The 27,590-nt window shown below is 39.6% G+C and overlaps 1 protein-coding gene across 4 annotated transcripts in view; it reads left to right on the top strand.

Annotated features, from left to right (window-relative positions):
- The window catches only part of ZNF330 (zinc finger protein 330), a 30,952-nt gene extending 3,971 nt beyond the window's left edge, over positions 1 to 26,981 (top strand). Inside the window, exons 1-10 of one of the 4 annotated variants that reach the window (XM_063310508.1) lie at positions 11,227 to 11,402; positions 14,840 to 14,969; positions 16,058 to 16,077; positions 16,166 to 16,236; positions 18,209 to 18,288; positions 19,089 to 19,215; positions 19,752 to 19,856; positions 22,259 to 22,305; positions 25,083 to 25,200; positions 25,947 to 26,981. In XM_063310508.1, coding sequence (XP_063166578.1) covers positions 14,850 to 14,969; positions 16,058 to 16,077; positions 16,166 to 16,236; positions 18,209 to 18,288; positions 19,089 to 19,215; positions 19,752 to 19,856; positions 22,259 to 22,305; positions 25,083 to 25,200; positions 25,947 to 26,224 — 966 coding nt within the window. In that variant the 5' untranslated portion in view covers positions 11,227 to 11,402; positions 14,840 to 14,849 and the 3' untranslated portion in view covers positions 26,225 to 26,981. Of the gene's footprint in view, positions 1 to 11,226; positions 11,403 to 11,637; positions 11,659 to 14,839; positions 14,970 to 16,057; positions 16,078 to 16,165; positions 16,237 to 18,208; positions 18,289 to 19,088; positions 19,216 to 19,751; positions 19,857 to 22,258; positions 22,306 to 25,082; positions 25,201 to 25,946 lie in introns of those variants that run through there. The other 3 variants (XM_063310509.1, XM_063310510.1, XM_063310511.1) reach the window with 3 other exon arrangements.
- The last annotated feature ends 609 nt before the right edge of the window (positions 26,982 to 27,590 follow it).

Genomic DNA, 27,590 nt, shown 5'->3' with positions numbered 1-27,590 from the left:
AGTAGTACGGATTATATTGCACTTAGTTTTCTCAGTTTATTTTTGCTGCTTTAGTCTACACTGCCTGGAGTTGGCATGATAGGGGCATTCTAAACAAACAAACCAATATGTTAAGATTTATTCTCACTTTCTTACTTTGTATCAGTTTGGCTTTTGTAAACACTTAGTTTCAAGATTCAGTCCTGATCTTTTTTTAATATCAAACCTGAACTTTGGGACGTTGATATTTATAATAAAACCAGTAATTCAGAGCAAATGCAAAGTATTTTTCCCCTCACTGCTGAATAAAACTCACAGTGGCTAGGACCACACACTGCATGGCCACAATTTAATCATAATCAATCATAGTAGTTAATTGTTTGGTTCGCACCACACACTAAGCCAGGAGTACAAATAGGGGAGCCCAGGGGCTTGTTGCAGAGCCGGCAGGGTGGATGGGGTCCACTTCTTTTACCTTTTCTGCATTTGAGGCGTTTGGGAGGTTTTAAGTGGTAAAGTAAGCCTTTAAAAAAGAAAAGTATTTGGGACCTATTTTCCCTGTAAGCCCCCTTCACAAAGTCCCCAAACATGAAAAGGGGCTTTTAGCTCTACTTACTCTTCTTTCTTCCATCCCTTAAAAAAGTTGAAAGGTTGTGGTGTTTTTGTTTATCAACAGAGGGAGCTATAATCTTGAAAAAGGTCCTCATTGTCTATGAAGAAACATTTAATATACCTTATTTTTTGGAGGAAAAACCTACCAAAATAGAACGTCTCTCCCACATTTAAAATGTAGCCCTAGTCAATGCACAACCCAAACAAGGCTGTGCACCTAAGTGATAAATTGTGATTTACAACCACAAAGGCTGCATTCACATAAGCATGCAACTCCAAGGTCAAAACATATTATGGTTTAATACGGTTGGAATCCCAGCCGGTGAACTATTATAAGACTGTGACTGTCCCCCCTCAGCTGCCAAAGTCTTATCCCATGCAGCTGTAGAGGAATCGTGAGCCAATATTTGGCCTGAACTCCAGCTCCCTTTCCAATTATAGCCTAAGAGCAATCACTCCGAGAAAGCAAGGGGCTTCTGAAAATCTAGTTCAGCATTCCTGCGTTGGTTGGAGTGGATGGAAATTGTGGTCACATCTTATTCTCCTTTACAAACTTTCATTTCAGGATTTTGATAAAACTATCTGTGATGTACAGTATATACAGCCTTTTGCAAAGATTGCCCCAGTGGCAGAATTAGCACTCTCTTTGTGTTTGTACACATAAAAGCATGCATAAACACAAAGCTGATTTCAAGATGTCACCTGGGATTTACAGCCTGCTAAGTATGATTAGGGATTAATTATGCTTAGGAAGAGCCTAAGTTTAGTGTAGTGGTTAAGGCACCAAACTAGATACTAGGAGACCATGAGTTCTAGTCCTGCCTTAGGCATGAATCCAGTGGGGTGACCTTGGGCCAGTCACTTTCTCTCAGCTCTAGGAAGGAGGCAATGGCAAACCATTAATTATGGCATTAATCATATTTCTTTTCAAGAATACCTCTGAGTACAATATATCCTGTCACGAGCACTGATGGTGAGCAGGAGGGGGTCCCTATCCAGGGGGGAAAACGCATGCGTAGTAGAGAGAATTTGAGCTGTCATTCAAAGAAAGACAGAACAGACCCACCTTGACTTCTGGGGTTTATCTGTATGGGTTTTCTCACGCTTCTTCAGTTTGGTAGGATTTTCTGTCTACTGTAGCAGTAATAAAACACTAGAGACTTATTCCTCGTCTTGGCATGGTTCCTGCTTGCCAAGACACTAACCATATTCTTAGAAACTAAAAATGGTGGGTGGCTGCAATTAAAATTGCAAATACATTAACTGGCCCAAAAGAGGTTGGTGGACCCTGGTCTTCCAGATGATTATTTTTGTGTCATGAAATAATGACCTGCCTCAACAGTTTAACATTAGATACATAAACTTGCTTCTCCAATGTTCTGAACAGTGCACGACAAGAACATATTTTGTATAACATGGTAAATCAAAAAGTCCAGTCCCGTGGTTCTTTAATGAAGGTCTTAGACCAACTGTACAAATCGGAAGTAATTATAATTTGAGGTTTTTCAAAACTAGAATTCTTAATCAATGCTTGGTGTAACTGGTCTTTTTGCTTTAGTCTATGGTATAAATCACAGACTGTAAATATATTCTTTTTAAAACTAATATAGGAACTGCATTTAAAAATAGTTTATTAAAGCAGTAATAATTGCAAAAAAAAACACACTCTAATCGTGTTTTGTATGGCCAAACCATAGTCAAAAATAGGAATGGATAACCTGTTGCCTTCTGCAGTTTCATGAAGTTTGAACATTTGGATGGTCCCTCTCAGCACTAGTACATGATTACTAATTGTCCACTGCAGAATTATGATACACGTATTTTTCCATGTTAACTAGCCATATTTTATGTGACATTCAGAACTTTAGTGTCTTGAATTTATACAGCAGGATATTGTTGCTTTCATCAGGATAACAAAACCAGCATTGCCACACGTCACTGCAAGCTCCATCCCATTGGGGCATGTACCTATCATCACAACATTCATAGAGAAGGGGCAGGGTTTGCATTGTGACACCATTGCATTATTCTTCATTAGTCTTCTCTCCCCTGTGCTGCCCCCCCCCACACACCCCGACGCTGCTGCTAATACAATAGGTTAAAATATGGTTGACTCGGCTATGGTTCAGTGGTGTATTCACATAAAATAGTTAGTAATTTAATCATGGCTTATGGAATTAACCCATTTCTGGCTTTGCATGCTGGCAGGGGGACTGTGGGAGTTGAAGTCCACACATCTTAGGGTTGCCAAGGTTGAGAAACACTGCAAGAGGCTGAAATATTTTTAGCTAGCTTGAGATTTGGTGTGTTGTATGAACCAAGCCAAAGGAAAGTTTCCACAACTTTAAGTAATTGAGATCAATAGCATTTATACTTGCCTATGACAGGGTTGTTTTTGAGTTTATTCACTTCCTCTTCCAACCTTGTACATAATAGAAATTGGTGGCTGCCTGTGTATTTCATGGGCTTTCCTTTGTGGAATCCTTGCCATGGTTTTGAAAAGAAGGCCATTGCTTGCAATAGATGTTTGAATTCTGAGAAAGAAGAAAAGATCTAGGCTAAAGAAGTGGGCTTTCTTTGCCCTCTTAAACAATTTCCCACAGCACCCTATTCAGCACTTAGTGAGACACAGATGGTCAGAATCAGAACAAAGACAAGAAAAAGTGATTGTGGACAATGGTGTTTGTAACTCTGTAAATGGAAAGTGTGGTTTTACAAGAGAAAGGAAATGTTTGGCCAAGGGGATTATTCTGACCACTCTAACAGATGCTTTTCCCATTGTATCACTTCATACTACAATACACTGCAATAAATTCACTTGAATAAACTGAAGACATTACTACAGAAATTGTCTGGTAATATGATGACTTTCTCAAACTCTTACTAATGGCTCTATTGATGTAGATTATGAATAGGAAGTGGTACAGCCACAGCTATAAAATAAACAGTAGGGATGCTGAACCTTACACCCCCAAAAATATCTACATCAATTTTTTTATTAGATATCAGTTGTTCCACCAAATATGATGCCATATATTTGTAAGCACTGAAGGCCAGAATAAATATGAGTTAAATGCATATTTGCATTTAATATTTGCATTTAAGGGTGCAAATATTTGAAAATATGAAGAGCATCAACTGGAAAGGATAATGTAATATGAGCACAGAAAAAAGTAGTATATTTCTCACTGAATGAACCAATCACCTGTAATGGCCCAAAATATTATTTTAAAAACACCCATTTTCTATTCACAGGAGAAGCAAGCTAACCATAACAGATCAATCTCTCTGGAACACAACAGAATATTAGCAGAAGTAATTTCCTTCTGTTCCACATGACTGGCCTTAATTAGGTTATGCCTGCTGTTATATCAAAAATGTTGAATTTGAAAGCAAAATTGTTCCATGGCCTGTAGAATACCCTACTATGGAATAAAGCTACAGTGAAAATGCCTATAGAGAATGGAATCTTGTTAAGAAATGAGATCTTTATCTGCCGCAATATGAAGTTCAAACTAATGATTTCAAAACTATATGAGAAATGAAAGTAACAGTTTGGAGTCTCAAGCAACCAGGTCCACATGAACAGAAGTCTCACACAGTTGAGAATTTTGAAGACTGAATACAATAACTCCTCTAATGCTTAAGTCAGATTTTCAATCTGCTGCTGTCCATGTGCATTGCATGATAATTTTAGTTGGCAACACTAGCTCAAAATTATGGGTACCATAATCTTGTACATCTGAAGGAGACTTTGGGGTAAGCTGCTTTTTAACCCTCTACCATTTAAGTTGTAGGCAGTTGGGAATGAATTATTGCTCCATCTCATTTGTTTCAGGAAAGTATCTGTGTCATTTGGTATCCACATTTCTACATCTATAAATCTTTTCCACCATCTTTTCTAGATGTGGGCATCTATTCAGTCATTTAAAAATGATTTTTTCTTTGTGTAATGATGGGTGGTTTTCCACATTTTTAGCTTAGATTAATAGACCCATTCCCATGGAGATTAAATTGGTCATAACTTTTGCAGTTCAAATTCTGAAAATCTGTATCTGTAAGAAATTCACAGGAACCCATGCATTTTCTTTTATCTCAGACTAGTCTTCAGAATTTACGCTCCCACCCCCTACAAAATATCACACTACAAACATGCTGTTTACAAACCCCACCAGGTTCTTGTCCATTAGACTTACATTTATTTATTTTTTAAAAATTAAATAGGCTATCATGCTGCTTACCAAACCATGCTTTCACCATTATCTCTATATATTGTCTTGTAGGTATCCTTAGAAAAAATGGTGGGTAACTTTGAAAGTCCTTTGACCAGAAAATTGCAACAAAGTTGTAGAGGACCTTGTGGCAGCCAGGAGCAGGTAGAATTCTAAACAAATTAGTAAGCATCAATTAGCACACAAAAAAGGAAGCCATTCTTATATTTGAAAATTATACATAGCAAGCATTCCACAGTGCTTGACCAATTTCCCATGAATGAATAAAAATAGTAACAACTTATCTAGTACTACCTGTAATTTGATTTTAGGCTTTTTAAAAAAAAACTCAAAAAATACTATATATACTTGGATTTTATAACTACCAAAACCTGTAAATGAGAAAATGAACAGCAAAAGCTGAATCCAGACTTTTACTTGAATTTAAATTTCATCTAAATGCAAAACATGGTTTAAATTGGGTACAATCCAACCCACACCTGAAAGTAATTCCCACTCAATTCATTTAGGATGTTCTTCTGATAGGCACAGAATTGCAGTGTTAATTATGTGTATTTTTGCACGCTTGCTACCTTACTTTTAAGGCATATTTTTGCACTGTGAATATATTTCAAGTTGCGTTTTCACCCACAGGAGAACTGATTAGCCCCAGCAGTAATCTAAAGAGTTGATTATGCCTAAGTATGGGATGGGGGATTGTATTATGCTGATCAGTGAGCTCTTTAAAGCCGTAGCAGACCAATGCTGTGCCAGATGATAAACAGCTATGTACTGTTAGCATTCAGAATAAAAATAGGCAAAGTTAATTGTAACACCTTTTGTGTATTTTGGTTCAACAGGAAGTCTGGACTGAAATCAAATGGCTCTTCCCATGTCTTACTCTGGCGATAATAAGCAATCTTTGGCTAGAATTATATTCCTAGAAGAATAAACATGCTAATATACAAAAAAGAATTAATGTCAAAACTGCCACTGGAGGGTGGTATTGTTCCATGACAGCTTAGAATGCTCTAAATCTCTGGTAGTCATTTTTCAATTATCTCAGATTTGCAGGACACACAGAGGTCACTCATCTGCCTTAACTTTCACCAGAATTTAAGAAAGCATCCATTAAAGGTGAATCAATTATACATATAAACATATACATATAAAGTATATGTTATAAATGATGAATATAAGTGCAACAGTTGAAGAGGTCTCTCACTCCCCCACTGCCTATTAACTATCATCAACTACTTTTTATCCATGGTCTATTCTACCATTTTTTCTTTTTTAAAAAATTAATGTTAAACAAATGAGATGGGAAATTGACATGCAGCAAACCAAAATATGAACTTAAGAATTTTTTTAAAGAACACCCATATGCATGCTTCGAAAGCAAAAATGGCAAGTGACTGCAACATATTACTTTGTTAGAAAATGTTCTCTCCTAAAAAAAATAAAGTAGTCAGCATCCTGGTTGTACTGATCCATTTAGTTTTCACGGCAAGAATACTGAGGTGGGTTGCCATTACCTTCCCCAGGGATCGCATTTAGTCTGACCTCTCTGTCATGACCTTCCTGTCTTGGGTGGCCCTTCACGGTTTAGCTCATGGCATCATTGAGGTGCTCAAGCTCCAGCACCACGACAAGGTAACGATCCTTTGCTGAAGATCCTGCAAGGTAGACTTCAGCAGTTCATGGAGCGAGAATTGCCAGATGTACAAGCTGGCTTTAGAAAAGGCAGAGGAACTAGAGACCAAATTGCCAATATCCGCTGGATAATGGAAAAAGCCAGGGAGTTTCAGAAAAACATCTATTTCTGTTTTATTGACTATTCTAAAGCCTTTGACTGTGTGGACCATAACAAATTGTGGCAAGTTCTTAGTGGTATGGGGATACCAAGTCATCTTGTATGCCTCCTGAAGAATCTGTATAACGACCAAGTAGCAACAGTAAGAACAGACCACGGAACAACAGACTGGTTTAAGATTGGGAAAGGAGTACGGCAGGGCTGTATACTCTCACCCTACCTATTCAACTTGTATGCAGAACACATCATGCGACAAGCTGGCCTTGAGGAATCCAAGGCTGGAGTTAAAATCTCTGGAAGAAACATTAACAATCTCAGATATGCAGATGATACCACTTTGATGGCTGAAAGTGAAGAGGAACTGAGGAGCCTTATGATGAAGGTGAAAGAAGAAAGTGCAAAAGCTGGTTTGCAGCTAAACCTCAAAAAAACCAAGATTATGGCAACCAGCTTGATTGATAACTGGCAGATAGAGGGAGAAAATGTAGAAGCAGTGAAAGACTTTGTATTCCTAGGTGCAAAGATTACTGCAGATGCTGACTGCAGTCAGGAAATCAGAAGACGCTTAATCCTTGGAAGAAGAGCAATGACAAATCTCGATAAAATAGTTAAGAGCAGAGACATCACACTGACAACAAAGGCCCGCATAGTTAAAGCAATGGTGTTCCCTGTAGTAACATATGGCTGCGAGAGCTGGACCATAAGGAAGGCTGAGTGAAGGAAGATCGATGCTTTTGAACTGTGGTGTTGGAGGAAAATTCTGAGAGTGCCTTGGACTGCAAGAAGATCCAACCAGTCCATCCTCCAGGAAATAAAGCCAGACTGCTCACTTGAGGGAATGATATTAAAGGCAAAACTGAAATACTTTGGCCACATAATGAGAAGACAGGACACCCTGGAGAAGATGCTGATGCTAGGGAGAGTGGAAGGCAAAAGGAAGAGGGGCCGACCAAGGGCAAGATGGATGGATGATATTCTAGAGGTGACGGACTCGTCCCTGGGGGAGCTGGGGGTGTTGACGACCGACAGGAAGCTCTGGCGTGGGCTGGTCCATGAAGTCACGAAGAGTCGGAAGCGACTAAACGAATAAACAACAACAGCATCCTGGAGGGGTAACAGGTGGATGAGGAACATTCTTACCTGTTTGCCTTCTAGCGAATGAACATTCTGTGGTTAACCCTTGCTTCTTCGGGCAAAAATGCTTGTTGCCAACTGGCACATCTACTTTACATAAATCTGATGGCACAGCGGATTCTAACAGGAAAGCTGATCACGGGATGTTGCTATGGTAGCGCTTTCTCCTAATTCTAGCTAGATGGGACTAGCTGTGACTATGCAGTTGGGGAAGGGGTATAGCTTTGAATATCAGAATATTTTAACAGTAATGTCCTTCATTCCAGCTGGGCTAAGATAAAAAAGACAATAGCATGCTTTTCGGCTTACACTTAAAAACGGCAACAGTTAGGGTCAGCCTGGGAGGTGCAGAAGTTGTTGCCAACTAAACTGTCAACTGTCTATTAAATTGTGCCAACGTTGCCTTAGAAACAGGAGGCAGTTGGAATGAGACTGTTATGGGCCAAGCAGATTCATATAATGCTTATGTACTTTGGTCTCACATTGTTAGCAACACTAATACATTGTTATGATTTATGTTGGGAATATTTTAGGGTGACACAGCTTTTCTAAATTTGGTGTACTCTAAATGCATTGGCGTCATAATACTCAACATAGCTTGGGGAAAGCTCATCTAAATAGGGCTACCAGATCTAGGCTGCAAAAATTTGGATGATCACTAGATGGTAGCAAAGAGACATAGAATATTTTAGCATCCAATTTTTTGCAGATTGGATAACATTCATGTATTAGATTTACATCCTGCCTTTAAGACATTCTTCAGGGTCTTAAGCTGACATTATACCATTCTCTTCTTATTTTTTTTTCTAAATAGCAATAATCCTATCAGGTAGATTGGAGTGCAGGTGAATGATCAGCCCAGAGTTGGTCACTAAATTTTTATGTCTGAAAGTGGTCTGTTCCTAGTCCAACAGTTTAATCACTACATCATTTTCACCTTTAGAAGCCCTAAAGAAGTTAATTACAGGCTTCATTTGGTTTAGATCATACTTCATTTAGGAAAATAAAGGCAAGTTTATTTAATCACAAATTAAATGAGCTTTATAACATCACAATGTTGATATAATTGTCTGTGAGCTAGTTTGGGATGTTTCATTATTACATAATTTTATTCTACTCAATTTATGCAATGATGTATTTACATGTACCTAGCCAAGTTCTGAGGGGCCATGGTGGTGCTGCAGGTTAAACCACTGAGCTGCTGAGCTTGCTGATCGGAAGGTTGGCGGTTCGAATCCACATGACAGGGTGAGCTCCCGTTGCTAGTCCCGGCTCCTGCCAACCTAGCAGTTTGAAAACATGCAAATGTGAGTAGATTAATAGGTATTGCTTCGGCGGGCAGGTAACGGCGTTCCGTGTAGTCATGCCGGCCACATGACCATGGAAGTGTCTATGGACAAACGCCGGCTCTTCGGCTTTGAAATGGAGATGAGCACCGCCCCCTAGAGTTGGACACAACTGGACTTAATGTCAAAGGAAACCTTTACCTTTACTTTAGGCAAGTTCTGAGCATGAAAGCAAGTCACCAAAAGGGAACAATAATTTAGGCCCATATATTATTGCAAAGGTAAATTAAGCGATAAACAGGATTCTACACGCATTTATTGCAGAATTCATATTATGCCTATTGGAAGGAAATCTTATCAGGGTCCATTCTGAGCCAGGAATGAAGATACACAGGCAGTTGCTTGAACAGAGGTGATTTTGTTATTGTCCAAGAGTGCGAAATACAGAGAAGTCAGCTGTCAGAGGTGGCCACCCTTGTATTTCCCCACCAGCCCCTTATATACAGCGTGAGAGACAATGTTTTGCCTTAGCCGGATCATGCTTAGTTGCTTTCCTGGAAAGGGGGCGCTCTCTAAGAATTCTGAGAGAGCGTAACTGACCAAAGATCAGAGGCATTCCCTCCATTGTTTTGCTCTTTAGTCAATTGGGGTCTCTGCAGGGCTGTGGCTTTTGCCCCTTGGGTTTAGATCATTGCTAATCTGAGGGGAAGCCCCTTTCCTTTCCTTATGCTAAGGTGTTGCCGCTCTGCCTTTGTCCCCTCAGGTTCCTGACCTAATCGGCTTGCAGGGAATTTGATCAGGTTATCAGGAGGTTCCTTTATGGCTCATGTTGGTATTCTCCTATTATTCTATTGTGATCCTTTATGTTTAAGTCATTTCCCTTCTATTTTTAATCTTAGTCTTTTGTCCTGAAGTTTCCATCTTCTTACCCGGTTTGGGGAAGTGGTTTTGGCAGGAAGCTTCTATCGGGGGAAGATGTGGTTTGAAAATGGCAGTTTGGAAGATGGGGGTTGCTTGAACCCTTCCAACATGCCAAACCACATTTATTTATTTATTTATATTTATTTTCTGTCCCGTCTTTATTATTTTTATAAATAACTCAAGGCAGCGAACATACCTAATACATCTTCCTCCTCCTATTTTCCCATAACAACAACCCTGTGAGATGAGTTGGGCTGAGAGAGCGTGACTGGCCCAAGGTCACCCAGCTGGCTTTCATGCCTAAAGTGGGACTAGAACTCAGTCTCCTGGTTTCTAGCCTGTGCCTTAACCACTAGACCAAACTGGCTCTCATATGACATATTGATGTCATATGATATGCAAATTCACCCAAGTGGTTTAATTTAGGTTGTATATTGCATGTAACTGACCAAGGTGGATGATGATTTAGCATGGGGCAAATAAATCTTGGTACTGATAATTGTACTGAGAATACCAAGGACTGCAGGGAGTGGAATGGCATGCAGCTGGAGAAGACTGATTTTTTTAAATGTTCAGGGATTGTGGTCTTTGTTTTTAGAGCTTATTGTAGTTTTCACGTATATCTTTTCTTAAAATGGCAAAAATCCATTCCAACCATTTTCAACAGTCATGAATACAGGGGATTTGGGAATTGCAACTTGGGCCCTCCTGGTTTCAGGTGGTATGTAGCAAACTGAGGATTACACAAATATCCAGTTAGCCCAATGTATGCATGCTGCTACAGGTTATTTCAATTATCTTGTACATAAGACATTTTGCTTCTGAGCAAAAGATCTTGTAGGGTATGTGCCATTCTCCACATATGCTTTTGTGCCATAATTAATGTATTAGACTTTAAGGTGCCACAAGGCTACCTGTGCAATAGATGTCCTAAAGCAACGAAAAAGGTTGATTTTTATTTTAATCACCGCGAGGGTTAGTGCCCGGAAACAGGCCCCGCCGAGGGCCTTACATGACCCATTTCTGGCGGGGTGGGGGCAGCCAGCGTCTCTGCTCCGTTTGCTTCCTTGGGTGCAGCCAAGAGTTCGCAACAGGCAGGCCAGCTGAAAGGCCAAGCTCGACCCGTATCTATCGTGTTAATCCCATTCTCTCACCTATCCACCCTATCCACCTTCCCACTCATGCGACTTTAGGAATACCTCGCAAGCGCATTCACCCGCCTCCCCGCCTCCTGCAGGGCCACGACCGCCCTGCTCCCGACTGAGGGCAAAGCCAAAGCAGGAAGCTTCAGCCGCGGCTCCAAACGCGCCTGCTCGCCGGCCTCGAGCATGCTCAGCGGGCGCCAGGCATGCCTTGTGCAGCAGCTGGGGCCGGAGCCGACGCGGCGCTTTCGGCTTCTTTGGTGTGCTGAGCTCCCCTGAAGCGCCTCGAGGATTGCTCAAGGCGGTGAGCGGCGAGGCGGGGACGGGACTCCCGAACTGAGGATTGGGATGTGTCCGCGGTCACGCCGGGAGGCGTATGAAATGGGTGGAGTGCGGGGGACGCGGGCGGTGGAGCAGCCTTCTCCAGATTTGTGTTCTGCAAGGGGTGTGGGCTACAGCTCCCACGATTCCCTGCCAGATGTGCTGGTTGAGAATTGTGGGAGTTGTAGGCCAAAGCGCCTCGAGGGCGCCCGGCTGGAGAAGCACGGAGACCATCTGGAGTACTCCCGGGAGTTCTGTTAAGGGGGACAATAGGAAGAAGCTCTTCTTGCTCCCGCAGCTGGAAGGCCTATTGCCACGAGCCTGCTCTTCTCCTCCAGCGCTGGGTGGTTTGTTATTGCAAGATGGTGAACAGGCTGAATCTGGAACAGTCGGTTCAACTTTTGTTCTTCCCCCACCTGTCCTTTTCTTCTTCCTTTTCCTTGCACTTCTCACGGAGTTTCGATTATTTTGCCTCTGCTTTGTGCTTGATTTAAAGCAGTTGTGTCAGGAGGTTAGGCCTTAAAAGGATTGAATTAGAAGCTTCTTTGAGGCCCAAGTAGCGAGGCGGGTGGCATCTGAAGATAGTCTTATTTTCCGGTATTGGGTTAGATGAGTTCTTTTTGCAACGTGCTGGGTAGTTAGGCGGTGGTCTTAGCGCGTAATGGTTGCGCCGTTGGGTTTTCTAAATTATGTCCTAGGATTATTTATTTACTGGCACGAGGTGCATTGTGCAATTGAGAAGCAGGCTGTCCCCTGCAACCAGTATAAATCCCTCCTTTAAGGTCATACAGCCTGGCCTGGCCAGGTTTACTGGCGGTTCCAGAAGTTAGAGTTTAATACTTCTAGAGGACAGTGTATTGCAGAGGGCTGGGCAATACTTGGGCTGTAAAAGCCTCCTTTGATTTCAAACCGAAATTGAGGCCTACCTGGAGATGGACAGATTTAAGATTTAAGATTATTTTATCAATTGAACAGCCATTTTTTTCTCTGAATAGTAAAAACATGCATCCCCTTTTTCTATATATTATTACTATGAAATACAGTATGGGTTAAAAATTCTTAGACATTAAGATAATGTGGAAGTTAGCTATAGCTTGCAGAGCTGACATTTGACAGTATCTTTATATAAATTTCCTGTTCACTTCCTGTTTTAAGAGTATATTATGGGAAACCAGCTTGTAAAATCCACGAGTCTTGACCACGGTGAGCCCAAATGGCTTTTTCACATCAGATAGTACCTAGCTAGGAGTGCAGAGACAGATCCAAGGGCAGCAAAGGACCCCACATGATATGCATGCACTCAGTTCAGGAAGCCAATGATGTATCTTTGTATTCTGTGTTAATTTCATCTCTTTGGGATGAACCATTTCTTGTATCTGGACTATGGAGACTGCTTTCAATACAGGTGTAAGACCAGTTGTAGTCTGACATAGATAGCATTATAGATTTAATATACCACAAACAGAAATCAAATAACAATGTCAATTCTCCCAATTTTATCATTACTCTCTTATGTAATTAGATATTATAGTATAATTTTGAAAATATTCAATCCATGGTTTGAGATTGGTATGTTTGATGCTTCCCAGTATTTTGCATAAAGGAATATCATGTAACTAACAAGTTAATAAAGTTTGTGTAGTTACCTGACTATGTGACAGAAAGAAAATAAAGGATGAGAATTCTTGCCCATCTGTACAGTTCTGACAAATTACCATGTCTCAAAGTATGTAAATAAATACCTAAATTTGTGTGTGTGTGTGTAGTTATAGATCTTATTGCTAAATTTACATTAATCAGGAAGAAAACCTGAATTTATAATGTGATATTGGATATTTAATGTTACAAAAGTCACTCCCCAGAATAATGATTGTTAGCAGTAAGTGTTTTGTTATGCAAGATTATTTTTTAATGAGATCTGGGTTCAGTGCAGAAAGCTAAGGAGCAAATTAATTAAATTATATAAGTTATATATAATTTAAATCTTGTCAGATCTTAATAACAAATAAAACACAGCCTAGTTATAATTCATTTTTGAACATTTTATTTTTTTAAAAAATGAGATTAAATGTTTTAATGGACTTTTTTCTTTATTATGTACTTTGAAAATTATTGTGACAATTTATGAAAAAAACGAAATTTAAAATGTCAGGCATGTACACATGGGTAAACAGTGAGTATTAAAAATATGATTGAAATCAAATGTTTTGCAGGATTTAGCTCATCTTAGCTTGTACAGTCATCCAATATTACTAAGGGGATATTGCTGATGTAAAAAAGCAGCACAATATATATGATTCCTGAGAGAACTGCAAAACAAGGGGTAGAGTTTTTCTGTTCTTCTGTTCTAGATAAAACCTATCTTTCAATACTGGAAACATCATTAGGATTGTCCTGGTCCTGGAAATACTGTTTGTTATATATCCTCATTGGAATATTTAACAACTACCTAACTTTTTAATTAATTATGTTAAAAACCACATGATTATTTGTAAATATGACAATACTAGAAGCAGCATTGTTGCTTTGGATAGGTGCTGTTCATATCCTTTGTTGTGTTTTATGCATAGATGTGCCATTCAAAAGTTAGCTTTAACTAATGTTTAATTGTGAGAAATGTATCCTACATATTGATGTAATTTTGTGGGTAAGAATGCAGAAGTAATTTGCCACTCTTGTATCTTGTCAGTCTAGCCTATAGTCCTTATACTTTCTGGCAGCCTTAGCTTTCTGAGATCACCCAAGGTCATCAATGGGTGATTTTCAAAATGGGATGAGTGACACATCTTTTAATACCAATTTTTTATTGCTGCCTTAGTCCACATACTGTAACATAATTCTTGCTGATGTTGGCCTTCAGCAAGAGACAGATCCAGATATGGGGTGGAGAGAAATACTTCAAATAAATTCAAAATGGTAATTTCAATATCTCTTCTTTGGTATTTAGATCTCAAGCACACTTTGGTTGGATTCACATGACATTAGACCATAATGTTATTTATTTGATTTTGCTTAGCATGTTGTGTGATCCCAGTCAATTATGGCTTTCCTGGCAAGTCATGGTTAAGCAAATGATATACTATTGTAAGATGTAAACAAATCCCTTCTATTTCTTTCAGACAATTTATTTTCATTCTTTGTTTTCTCTTTGTCCCAGTGGCTCATACTTAATTTTAAAATCTAGAGTAGCTTTTCCAAATACAGGGACTGCAGTAGTTATTGGCCGAGGAAGGTAGTCATCTATCACCATCTGTGGGCCAGTGGCCAGGAAAGGCCACTGTAAATTTAACAACTTTGCATCTGAACATTTTTCTGGATTCATTAATAAAAATCCAGAAATTGAGGCATACATTTTGGATGGAAAATATGGGGCAGACTAATTTTTCCTCAAATCTTGATAAATAATATGTTGTCTTTCAGAAGGTGAAGGATGCCTAAGAAGAAGACAGGTGCGCGCAAGAAAGCTGAAAGTCGGAAAGAGCGGGAAAAACAAATTAGAGCTTCGAGGGCTAACGTTGATTTGGCCAAACATCCCTGCAATGCTTCAATGGTAACATTTAGTTCTTTTTCTGTGACAAAGGTCTGATAAAATAAAATGACAAACAGAATGCTAAAACTCATCTCCTTCCCTTGTCCTGCACAGAAGGATGGTTGGGTGGAATATTTTCAAACTCTGTTGCACTAAAGAGAACAAGTGTTTAACCTTACAAAACTTACTAATGTTAACAGGTAAGAAAAATACATTTATTCTAAACCCCAATTACAGTAGAGAAGGAGCATCCTTTTACCTTGTCTTGCAAAGTTTCTGGTATATGGAGGACTTGGGAGGGAAAAATATGAAGGATCCAGGCTTCATTTCCCTAAACCAAAAGATGTGTCTGGGGGTGTTCAGACCCAAACCTACCTGAATCCATATTGCAGACTGATTTTTGGGTTACTCAGTCTTGTGCTAAACAGATATTGCAGAAATCACCCAGAAGATACCTGATAAGGTCAGCCAAGATCCTGATGGGTCAGTTTCAGTTGCCATCCCTAGACACTTTTCCAGCCCTTTAGAAAACTTTGGAAAGGAGTCTGTCCTTCTCTAGAGCTGCTTTTGGTCTTCTAAAGGTTTAGTAATTGTTATAAAGCACGCAAGTGGTGGCTGTGGTATCTGCTTCATACTGTGTGTGTGTTTGTGTATGAATGAAAAGAGGTCTAGCAGCCCTTATCTAAGATTGGAGAGACAGAACTGACTTGATCGTTGCAAAAGGTTAGTGGCAATAAAAAATGTTTGAACCCCAAAATTGTGAAATTCTTCGCTGGAGATGCTTCAGTAAGAACTCACATCTTTTGCACATGCAAAGCATATGTGCTCTTCTTATAGCAAGACTGACCTTTGTGGTGTGCTTTTTGAACTGCTGGGGCCTTAAAGATGACCAGTAGAAATGAAACAACTGTGAAATGCATTCAGTACTAAAAAGTTAGTAAAGGTCCTGTTAGAGTAATGAATGGTATAGAAAGATCATAGATAACAGATACTTTGGCTCTGCTGTATTATTGCTTCCCCCGAGTATAATGTACATTGCATTAAAAATTGCCACTAATTTGCCAACACTAAAATGGGGATATAAAAAACCCTCTTTCTTTCTTTTACAGGAATGTGACAAATGCCAAAGGTAAACATTCATTTTCAGTATTTTAAGTACAGTTTCAAATACATTTTGTTTAGCCATTTGTTTCATCCTTTTTTGTTTGTTTTAACAGGCGGCAGAAAAATAGAGCCTTTTGCTACTTTTGTAACTCTACTCAAAAATTACCCATTTGTGCACAGTGTGGTAAGTTTGCCCTATTTAAAGTTTTGATTGCTGGGTTGCAACAGGAGATTTCTGCTTGTGGTTAGTTTCTTCTGATCTGATATTTCAAATGTGATCATACTTTCATTCTTTTGCGATATGAGATACTTGAGTCAAGATGGGGCTAATTCCAGGGTCCAGTAGTGGGTTGGAGGTATATGTGCATATAGAGCTAGGCAGGTCCACACACATTGTTTTCCCATTGCGTTCATATGGGTATTGGAGAAGTTTTCCTCAGTGCAATAACACCTTCAGCACCTGATAAGCAAAGGAGTGCTAAGAGTGCAGAAGCAGTGATGTATTGGGGAAGTGACAGACGCATCCATGGCAGTAGGAACGTGGAGATCCCAAGTCTGCAGAGGGCCTGGTAGCTAATCCAGAGTTAGGGCATAGATCCTGAGCAACATCATCTTATTTAATAGAGACTTTAGCAAAACAGGAAAGGGATCTTTTTATTGACCTCAGTGGGGTACGATTTGGAATGAGGAAAGGGTTATGCCATCTTTTGGCTACTCCTTCTCTGCTCCAAAGGTTTTTCTCCTCTGGAACTGGTTTCCTTTCTTTTCCCTCCTTTTAGTTCCTATTATGTAACTCAGAAGTGAAACATGGGGTTAAAGGTTTATAGTGCACCCTTCGCTGGCAGTTTAGGCCACATTTACAAATTTTATTTCTTCCATTCTTTCTTTGTATTGCATCATTGAATCTCCATTTCATGGTGAAAAAGACCAGCAACGTACTGGCAACAACTTTCTAGCTTCCACCATCTGCAATGGCAGCTACAAGCATCTGGGAGCTTCTTTTCTCCTGTTTCTTTTGTTCAGAGCATAAAGTGTAATGTGATTGTTAGAAATAAATTCTGCCTCTAAAATCTCCTTCATGTGCATCTGAGGCAGAATTATTTATTTTATTTGTGTTCTTATTAAGAGCAGCTTGCAGATGGCAGGAGAAACAAAAATCAGAGAGTTCTGGTGTGCAAAACATACCACCAAATCTGTCATCCATAGCTAAGCTCTACGTTGCAACCACATTTGTTCTGACCCACTTGACAGAGATGGTCAACTGATGGGTTTAGACCAAGCATTCAGGAGACTGAACTACTCACCAACAAGATCAGTAGATAAATCAGTAGAGTTGGATTGATTCCTAGGGGGACCTATTAAAAAGTAGACCACAAAAACAGAGCACCTCTGGTTGTCACATACAGCTCAAACTACTCAAACACAATATTAATATGTTTCAGCCCTTATCGGATGGCAACATACCCTTTCTCACACAAGATTAGAGGCACTTCACATGCTCTTCCTCTAATGTGATATATGTCATCATCTGTCAGCAGTGCCCCTCTTGGATCCTGTCTGTGACACACAGACCGGTCTTTGCACAAAAGAATTAATGGATACAAGTTTGACATTAGGACTCAAAACAAGGACAACATGATACCAGAGCATTTCAACCTGCTGGGACAGTCTATTGCCAAACTCAAAGTAACCATTTTGGAAAAACAGACTTAACAGCATGATTGAGCTAAGAGATTGCTGACCTCATGTACATCAAAAGGTTTCAGGCCTTAAAAGACTTAAAAAGTCTCAGTAAATTCAAGGGGGGTTGTAACACACTACAGTTGTTAGTTGATAAGGTACTTGTAATCTATCTCAAATGTAACCTGTATCTGCATAACCAACAAGTCATTCCCCCCATACACCTCTGAATCTTACATTAGTCTAGCCACTCTTTGCATCTGATGAAGAAAGGATGCCTCCTAGGTTGGTTTCACTTGTGCTTCATACCTCCCATGTTTTAAAAGAAAAAAAGGAAACTTTCTTTCCCAAAATTATTATTTTGATATGTAGATTTAAACAACTATAAGTTCATAGAATTAATTGAAATTTATTAATTGGGTGGCACTATTCATCTTTAACATCTTTAATACGTATTTTTATTTCCTTTGTAACAGGAAAGACAAAATGTATGATGAAATCCTCAGACTGTGTCATAAAACATGCTGGTGTGTACAGCACTGGGCTTGCAATGGTGGTATGTATCTGAAGTCAATAAAATGGCTAGGATTTATGGTGAGTTAACTAATTATTGCAGAAAGGCAGCATGATGTCCTATGTGTAGCAAAATTTAGGAACTGGAATATTCAAATGGGCATGCCTAAAACTCAGTGAAATCAATTCAGTTAAGCTTAGAATGGACTGGATTGTGTCCACCATATGAAAATTAACATACTGGCTTTGAGAGAAAGAACAAGCTTGGGATCTTAAAATGGAAGGAGAAGCAAAATTGGATAGATGAGTTTCTCTATGTTCCCTTCCCTTGGGTAGGATCTTGGGATTTAGGCCCCAAAGGTAATTGGTGGGAAACTGGCCTTATATAAAGCCTGTTTCTTCCCATTTTTGTACACATTCAGGTTAGGCAGGCAGTGTAGGAGGGTTGATCCATCAAGGGAAAGTTACCAGGGGCTGTTAGTGTGCTTTGGGGCTTTCGTTTGGACTAACAGCATTAATCCATGATTCATCACCTAAGCCTAACCCTTCCACTGGAGCGTGGTGGAAACAGAGTGTGGTCCTCTTGTTTTTCTTCAGATTGTATGACTCTTTCATCTTTTACCTTGTTTGAGGGCTTTGTGTCAGGAATGGGAAGTACAGTTGATACTGAATCATGGGTGCACTTGAAGATTGAGAATTTAACTGTAAGAACAAGGAATACATTGGTAATGGCATGTTATTCTTGGGGATTCACTGTCTCTGGGAATGCGTGTATAGTCAAGCTAAATGTTTTTCATTAGAAGTCAGCCATGGCTTTAATAAATGTTTTTATTTCTTTCACAGGGGGCAATATGTGATTTCTGTGAAGCTTGGGTTTGCCATGGCAGAAAATGTTTGAGCTCCCATGCCTGCATCTGTCCTCTGGCTGATGCAGAATGCATTGAATGTGAGCGGGGTGTCTGGGATCATGGTGAGTGGTTTCCTAGTGAGAGGGAACCAGATTAATGTGAACTATCTGGCTTGTTTTTTTGCGGTTTCTGTACCTGTTCCTTTCTTATTGTGTATGTGTATATATGTTTGTGTGTATGTATTCACACACAGACACACACACTCTTTTCAGGATAGTGTTCTACAGTGGATTTCAGTCCATGAAACTTACGCAATAACTTTTTAAATCTTTCAGGTGCCATGAAACTTTTTTATTGTGGCTCTTTATTAATTTTGTTATATTTATATATATATTTAAAAGAAATGTATATATTTATATTTATAGACATTTAAGAGAAAGGAGGATGCAATTTTACAGTTATCTGGTAAAACTGATTGTTGAACACTGTGACTATTGAGTTAACATACGTACATGGTAAATAAAGTGTGATGTCATTTTTTTGTATTTTCTTCATGGGTAAGTTCAGATTTTCTTCATCTTGAGTTTTCATAGTCTATGGTAGGATATGCTGCAGATGGGTTTTGACCAATTTATATTCTTTTCACCGAATCTTACAGGAGGCAGGATATTTAGCTGCTCTTTTTGCCATAATTTCCTTTGTGAAGATGATCAGTTTGAGCATCAAGCCAGCTGTCAAGTTCTGGAAGCTGAAACCTTTAAATGTAAGCTACTGCCCTAATGGCCTTGTTATCAAACTGAACAAGCTTTTAACTGTTTCTGTGATGTAGTTCAAATCCAAAAGACAGGTCAGTAATGAATTTCAAAGTCATAATTTAAAAAGGTAATTACACAATGCAGAGATAGGCATTGTAGCTGTAGTTTATGGACTGAGCATGTAGCCTGCTCCCCCACTGTATGGGTCTATACAGACAAAGACAAGTTTGTTTAATTGTGGTTTGTTTGTTTGTTTATTTTTATTTATTTAATTTGTCCCTGCCCATCTCCTCCCAGCAGGGGACTCTGGGTGGTTTACAATAATTGATTAAAACAACAGCCATACAATAAAAATAAAATATACAAATATAAAATTACTCAAATAAATATAAATAAGAGTAAAAAGTAAAGAAGTCCAAGTGGCAGGAGAATCTCAAACAGTCCATATGTGGGAGGAGTAGTCTATAGCAGTCATCCCCATGTAGATCCATTCCCCTCTCTGCCCCAAGCGAGGCGGCAGAGCCAGGTCTTCAGACTCCTCTGGAAGTCCAGGAGTGATGGGGCGGGTCTCACCTCTGGGGGCAGCATGTTCCACAGGGCGGGAGCTACTGCAGAGAAAGCCCGCTTCCTGGATCCCACCAAATGGAATTCTCTTACAGACGGGGTCCACAGCATGCCCTCTCTGCACGATCAGGTGGGATGGGCTGATGTAATGGGGAAGAGGCGGTCTCTCAGGTAACCTGGCCCATGCCATGTAGTAAGTTATAAGGCTAGAAGTATGCAGCACACAAAGGCAACAACTGCATAATGGCTTAGTATCCTGAAATCCCAGAGCTGAAATCATTCTACTGTAATGATTGAAACTCAGCAGCATGATTTTCCACCTTTTTGTGGTAAGAAACTTATAAAAACAAATGCTTAAAAAAAAGCTTCCTAACTTTTCAATACCCCAAAAAAAACCCTCAGGACATTTTGACCCCAGACCCTTGCTCTCTGTGGTCCTTTGTCTCACCAAGATATGAGTGCAGGCCTTGTCCATCCAACGGACCAAAATTGCTCACTGTTAGCTTAGCACAATGCGTTAATAAAGCCAATATTTTGTAGTGTGAACTGGAAGATCAGGGGCCCTGTTATTTTCATGATTGAAAGCAGTTTCTGATATATGTTCTCTATATTATTAAAACAAAATTTGTGTGCCCAATAAACAAGTTTGGGGAGGTAGTGTTTAAAGAAAACCTGCAAAAAAAATCAGAAGTTTAAACAGACAACCAAATCTTAACAAAACCGTATATATAACAAGCCTCTATTTGCAGATTCTGGTTTTGGAATCTTTGGTTAAAGCAAGAGTAGGTCACCTTTTATAAAGGTTGTAGTTTCTGTCTTAGAGGCCATGCATGAGACACTTACCCATTTCATGTGGGTCTAATCAAAAATCGTACTATGCCATAAAATGTTTTATTTAGTTTTGGCTTAGCAAATTATGTAAACCTGTTGTTTGCAAACCATGGTTTATGAATTTCATGTGGTCTAAGTTTAACATTGTTTAAACATTGAATAGTTTGCTATATTATTCCATTATTATTTTAAAACTATAGAAAAGTGTTTTTTTTCTTTTTCTGTTTTTAGTTTTTGCTGCTTTATTGAGCCTTTGTTATATCTGTTTTGTTCATTGCTCCACTTATGTTTTGTTTATGTATATTATGTATTGTGGATGTTATTTATTAGTTAACACTGGGAGTCCTTAGGGATTGCAGAAATATGCAGAATCAATCAATGCCTTTACAGCATTACATTCAGTTGCCAGCATATTGTCACTGGGAACTGAATATAGTATGTCACATCCTGAATCAGAATGTGTCCCTTGACTTACTACATTAGATGATTTTCCAATACATCAGTGCATGCAACAACTAGTGCAGCTTGTGATTGGTACTGTATATGGGCACTCCTTGCCCAAGCCACTGGGATTATGACCATCATTCGTTTTGTGTATCTCATCCAGTATTGTATGCATTTTTCCATCATCATCACATCTGTTGTCATTTAGTCCAGGGCTTCTTTTTTGTCCTTGCATGAACTGTGTGTCCAGAAGCTGGACACGAGGATGGGGCAATGCAATATTGTCTGTGCTTTGTTGGGCAGCTCCTCCCACCAGGTGCCTTTGCGTGTTTTAGACCAAGACTTCTGCAATTTGTGGCGGGAATAAAGCTTCTCCAGGTGCCTCATTAAAAATCCCATTTCCTCTCAAAGGCTAAGGCTAAGTGTTCAGTTTCATTGTACATTTCTGAGGGAGAGCCTAAGGCTCTCCATTGAACTAAAGAGTCAACCTTGATTTAACAGACAAAAAGAAAAAAGGGCAAAACAACAAAAAATCCCATCTTTCAGCCATGCCTTTTATCTTGCCTATTAGGTGTTTCCTGCAATCGACTTGGGCAGCATTCATGTCTCCGCTGTAAGGTACAAGCAAAAACATTTCCAAGTAAATGTATCACATTTAGTATTCTCATGCTTTAAACCTGCTGGCAGTTCTCGTCATTCCTTTTCCATAATACATTAAAAAATGCTTTTTGGGATTTTTTTTAAAAAATGGTCTGTGTCCTGTTTCTATTGTGCTTTGATTAAAGTAAGTTCCATGCTGTGATTCCAAAATGCTGAAACTTTCCCTTCAGTCACCCTAAAACACCGGTGCCTGCGCTGGCTCATTGTTCTGGCCACCATCTGCTGGTTTCTTTTCATTCAGAGCACTGTATGTTTTCATCTCAGCGCCATACTTTCTGTACCAGTGTGCTTCTTACCAGTCTGCTAAAATCAAACCTCATAAATCATACCTCATTATGCTGCATCTCCTCCATTTTTTGCACCTATTACCCTTCAGGGAATTTTGGTAACTGAATTATTTCATTGTCTTCAGGCAATCATACTGTTCTGGGATTCGCCAGCTATTGGAAAGTGACGTGATTTCCTGCAGGGTGGTTGTCTTCATCTGTGGCTGCAATGCCATGGCAGTCTCAGCATTTGTTAATGGTGCCAGAATGAATGTGCATCAGTATTTAGATATGTGCAGTTGTTTGACAGGAGAAAGGTGTCACTTATCTCTATTATGTGTATGTTTTTAGTTTTCTGGAATGTCATTCTTTTGTTACTGATTCAAAAGATCAGTTGTACCAATGGATAGTGCAGTCCTATACTTATTTATCAGAATTCAGTGGGGCTCTTTTATTGGTAGAAATATGTAGCCATTCACTGAGAAGAGCCAAAGGGCAGCTGGGATCTTTGTGACAATAAAATCAAGGACTTTAGTCCCGCTACCATTTGTTCACATCTCAGTGGGGCCCTGGTATAAAAGCATCCAAAGTACATAAACGACAGAGTGGCTGGATTTACGCTAAACCAATAAATGTGGTTTGCTAGATTTACACTTGGTTGGTTTTATGAATCTAGCTTTTGTAGCTTGTATAGCATGATTTATGACTTAGTATGTTGTATGAACTTAGCTAATTAGGATTTTTTTTAAAAAAAAAACCATAATAAAGATCTATAGATAGTACAGTGTATGAATCCATTTGCATTGAGGAGGTTAGACTATGCTCTGGATTTCTAACTCTTTTCACTTGAGCTTGAATAGTAGTAAGCCATACTTGCTCTTATGTAGAGTTACTGTTATGGGGGTGGGGGAGAAGTCTGGCCCTAGGCCTCACCTCACTCTTTATAGGGTGCCACAGGCCTCAATTCTCCCTGCTCCTATTTAACATCTACATAAAACTGCTGGGTGAGGTCATCCATTGGGGTCAAGTATCATCAGTATGCTGATGATACTCAGTTGCACATTTCTGCCCTGGACTGTCTAAGTGATGCTATGGAGGTGGTTTCTTAGTACCTGGAGGTTGTATGAGCCTGGATGGGGAAGAACCGGCCTTGGCTCTATCCTGACAAGGCTAAGTGGCTATGAGTCTTAGGGCCCCCCATATATAGTGGTTTGCTCTCTATAACTCTGGCTGTCCCCAGTCAGAGTTGGTGTGCAGTCTGGCGGTTCTCCTGGACTCATGGCGCTTGCTTGAAGAGCAGGTGATAGCCATGGCCAGGAGAGCCTTTGCGCAAATACATCTTGTACACTTATTGTACCCTTTCCTGGAGCTCATGGTCATCCATGCCTTAGTCACCTTCCAATTGAACTATTGTAATGTGCTCTATGTGGGGCTGCCCTTAAAGAGCATTCAAAAGTTTCAGCTGATCCATAATGCAGCAGCATGGGCAGTATTGGGTGCATCATGATATGCCTATGTAACACCACTGCTGCATGGCTCCCAGTAGGCTTCCAGGTGCAATTCCAGGTGCTAGTTATCACCTTTAAAGCCCTACATGGTACAGGGCAGGTTACTTGCAGCACTGCCTATCCACAATGGTTTCTGCTTGTCTCACTAGATATGGCAGGGTTGGCATGCTCCAAGTCCTCTCAGTGAAACAGTATTACCTGGTGGGGCCTCAGAAGCATGCCTTCTTTGTCATGATGTCACCCAGAGTTCCTTCTAGTAGTTGGGCGGCCATGTCAATTTGTTTAAGCAAACAAGCTTTGGTTAAGCAAATCATGGCTTTGGATAATGCATGAACCAGGTCAAAGGACTCTAATGGCCACTGATTTATGTTTTCATTAGCAACTACAGTATATTCAACTGTGTATTGCTTTGCTTTCTCCAAGATGGGAGAGGAGGAATTATTATTGACTTAGCATCTGTACAACTTGAAAGGTCCTTTGCTGGAAAATAATAGGAGATAAGCACAAATCTTTTAATAACTAAAAAGACTCAGATCTTTGAGGAACTGGAATAATGCACATTGAGAAAAGGTAACAATGTTTGTGGGGAAAAGGCAGATAGAATAAAGATTTGTAAAATCATGGACAGTTCAAAGAAAGTGGACAGAGATTTTTTTTTCCTTCTTCCTAAATATTAGAGGCTGGAGTCATCCATTGAAGCTGAAGAGTAGGAAAGTCAGACATCTGGAAAAGAAACTGTTTGTTCTCACAGGGCAGAGCACCTCCATCCTTTTTTAACTGATAGGGATAATTGAAAAATTGAGAACATGAATAGAAGCTTACCAGCTTCTTGTCATTTCACTCTTTTATAATGTCTGTGTTTATATATTTCTGCATATATATTCTTTTGGAGTGATTGTCTAATATTCAACATTGTTTCCCTTTGGGGTAAATATATATTTTATATAAATTATATCTGCAGGCTTGTTTCTGTGACGATCATACACGAAGCAAGGTTTTTAAACAAGAAAAGGGAAGAGAGCCTCCGTGTCCAAAGTGTGGGCATGAAACACAACAAACCAAGGACCTGAGCATGTCAAGTAAGTTTGCCTTCCAAGAGGTGTGCTTTCCACATCTAGTAGAATAGGAGTAACAATCTACTTAAGATATGGCTTAGATAACAGAGGCACTGTACTGTGGCACTGTACTGTCAACTGGTTGAGACTGCTTCTTCTGAATTTAAAAAGATAGGTTTCAAACTTTTTGCCTTTAGTGAGAGATGTTGTCAAACCTTTCTATGTCTGTTACAACACAGGTGGTCCTGGTTTAATGACCACTCATTCAGTGACCGTTTGAATTTAACGACTGCACTGAATGAGTGGTACTTAAAACCAGTCCTCATACTTATGGCCATTGCAGCATGCCCGCAGTCACGCGATTGTGATTTGCAACCTTCCCTGGCGGCTTCTGACAAGCAAAGTCAATGGGGAAGCCAGCAGGTAGTTGCAAGTCACAGTCACATGTGGTCCTCACTCCATGATGGCAACCAGGACTGCTGGAACTGCCATCACTAAGTGGCATGGTCACATGGGTTTGCAACTTATGACCGTGTCGCTTAATGACAGAGTTTCCAGGCCCAATTAGCATTGTTAAGTGAGGACTACCTATATATCAATCCTTTGACTGATTTCTTCTTAATTTTTTGTATATCCATGATATTGCATAGAGTGGTATAAGATAAATTTTCATGGTTTTGTATGGAATACCCAATATTTACTCCACTTTCCTTGATACGTAGTTAAGCAAAATATAATGGAAACTTCTGTATTTTTTTCCCTTTATTCAGCTCGCTCTCTGAGATTTGGCCGTCAGACAGGAGGTGAAGAAGCTGATGGAGCTTCTGGTTATGATGCCTATTGGAAAAATCTTTCAGCTGGCAGAGGTGTTGATGCTGGAGACCACGATGAAGAATATGATGATTATGAAGCAGAGGATGATGAAGATGATGACAATGAGGAAGGAGGCAGAGATTCAGAATCAGAGACAACTGATATGTTCAGCAACTTGAATTTAGGAAGGACCTATGCTAGTGGCTATGCACACTATGAAGAGCCAGCTGACTAAGGCTGCTGTCCATAGCACACTTAGCAAGAACTAAGTCCCTTGAACCTAGTGGTACTTACCTTATCGGTAAGGCCTATGCTTAGGTCTAGTCTAGGCCATTCCTGGGAAGGAACTAACAGTGAGAGAATCTCTGTATGTGCTTAGTGAAATTTATGTGTGGCATTCATATAACAGAATGAGGCTTTTGAATAGGGAAGCTTATTAGGCACCAAAGGAATAGAGCAGTTGAGTGACGCCAAGGAAAGACTTGGATGATTCAGTGGAGCATCCTGTTTGTGCATTCACATGAGGTCAGGGGACTTAATATTCTTTTTGCCATTCAGGACAAAAGTGTGAAGAGATCAAGGGAATATTTGCTTCCATGCAGTCATCAGATATGAAGTTCTTTAGTAATTCAGGTAGTTGGTTTTGACATCATGCTCAATAAACTAAGAAAAGCAGTGGCAATGGGCATCTACAGTTTTTCTGTATCAAAAGTTACCTCCTGTCATGTGCAAATGATTTTTTTCATAAATATTGATCCAGCTTTTGCAATGGGGAAATGCTTGCTGCAAGCTATTGTATTTGAATATATAAATTGAAATTAAATTTACTTTGGTAGTTTGTGTCAGCAAGGCTGATCAATATATTTTCTTGCAATTAACTTCTGTAACATTACCAGTTCTTGCCATTTTGACATGCTATACATTAATTGGAGGTTTGCAGCCACCTGCAATGTGACCTAAATAAACTTGATTTTCTATTTATCACCATAAAACTGACACTGCATCTTATTTAAATATAGTCAATCATATCTGCATTCTGTATTCTTATATTTTGCTGTGAGACAGTAGAGAATCTGTGGATACAAGATGCGGAGCTCTCAAAGCAGTAAAAGAGTGAAAAGCAAGAGAGTGGAACAGAACTTAAGGGTATATTTGGTATGGATAAGTTGGCCTTGACCACCTGGTATTTTAAGGATAGATTGGATTACAGTTCTCATGTTTTTCAGCCTGCGTGATGAAAAGTGAAATAGTCTAGAAAGTTCAAGATTGTGAACAACTGTCCTATATTACTTCCATTGCTATCTGGTGTGTGCATCCAAACTCACATATTTACATGTATAAGGAGCCTGTCAAAAGGGTCTTCACAGGTATGCTATGCACACAATGGACGTGCGGATTGTTGGCTTTGCTATTTGAGGAAATAACAATTACATGACTAGCCAATCGGGAAATTAAAGTTGCAATTGAAAATCAAAAGCAAAATCAAATTAGGGTGTGAATCACATTTGTAAGTAGTGGGGAAGAATAAGGCAAATGTTAACCCTGTTTTTTAATGTTACTATACAGGTGAACCATGACAAAAGCACTCACTGCAATTGTTC

This window comes from Candoia aspera, chromosome 8, assembly GCF_035149785.1.
Source record: "Candoia aspera isolate rCanAsp1 chromosome 8, rCanAsp1.hap2, whole genome shotgun sequence".
Taxonomy (NCBI): Eukaryota; Metazoa; Chordata; class Lepidosauria; order Squamata; family Boidae; genus Candoia; species Candoia aspera.
The sequence above is the reverse complement of the archived record's forward strand: the minus strand, read 5'-3'. Positions and strand labels throughout refer to the sequence as shown.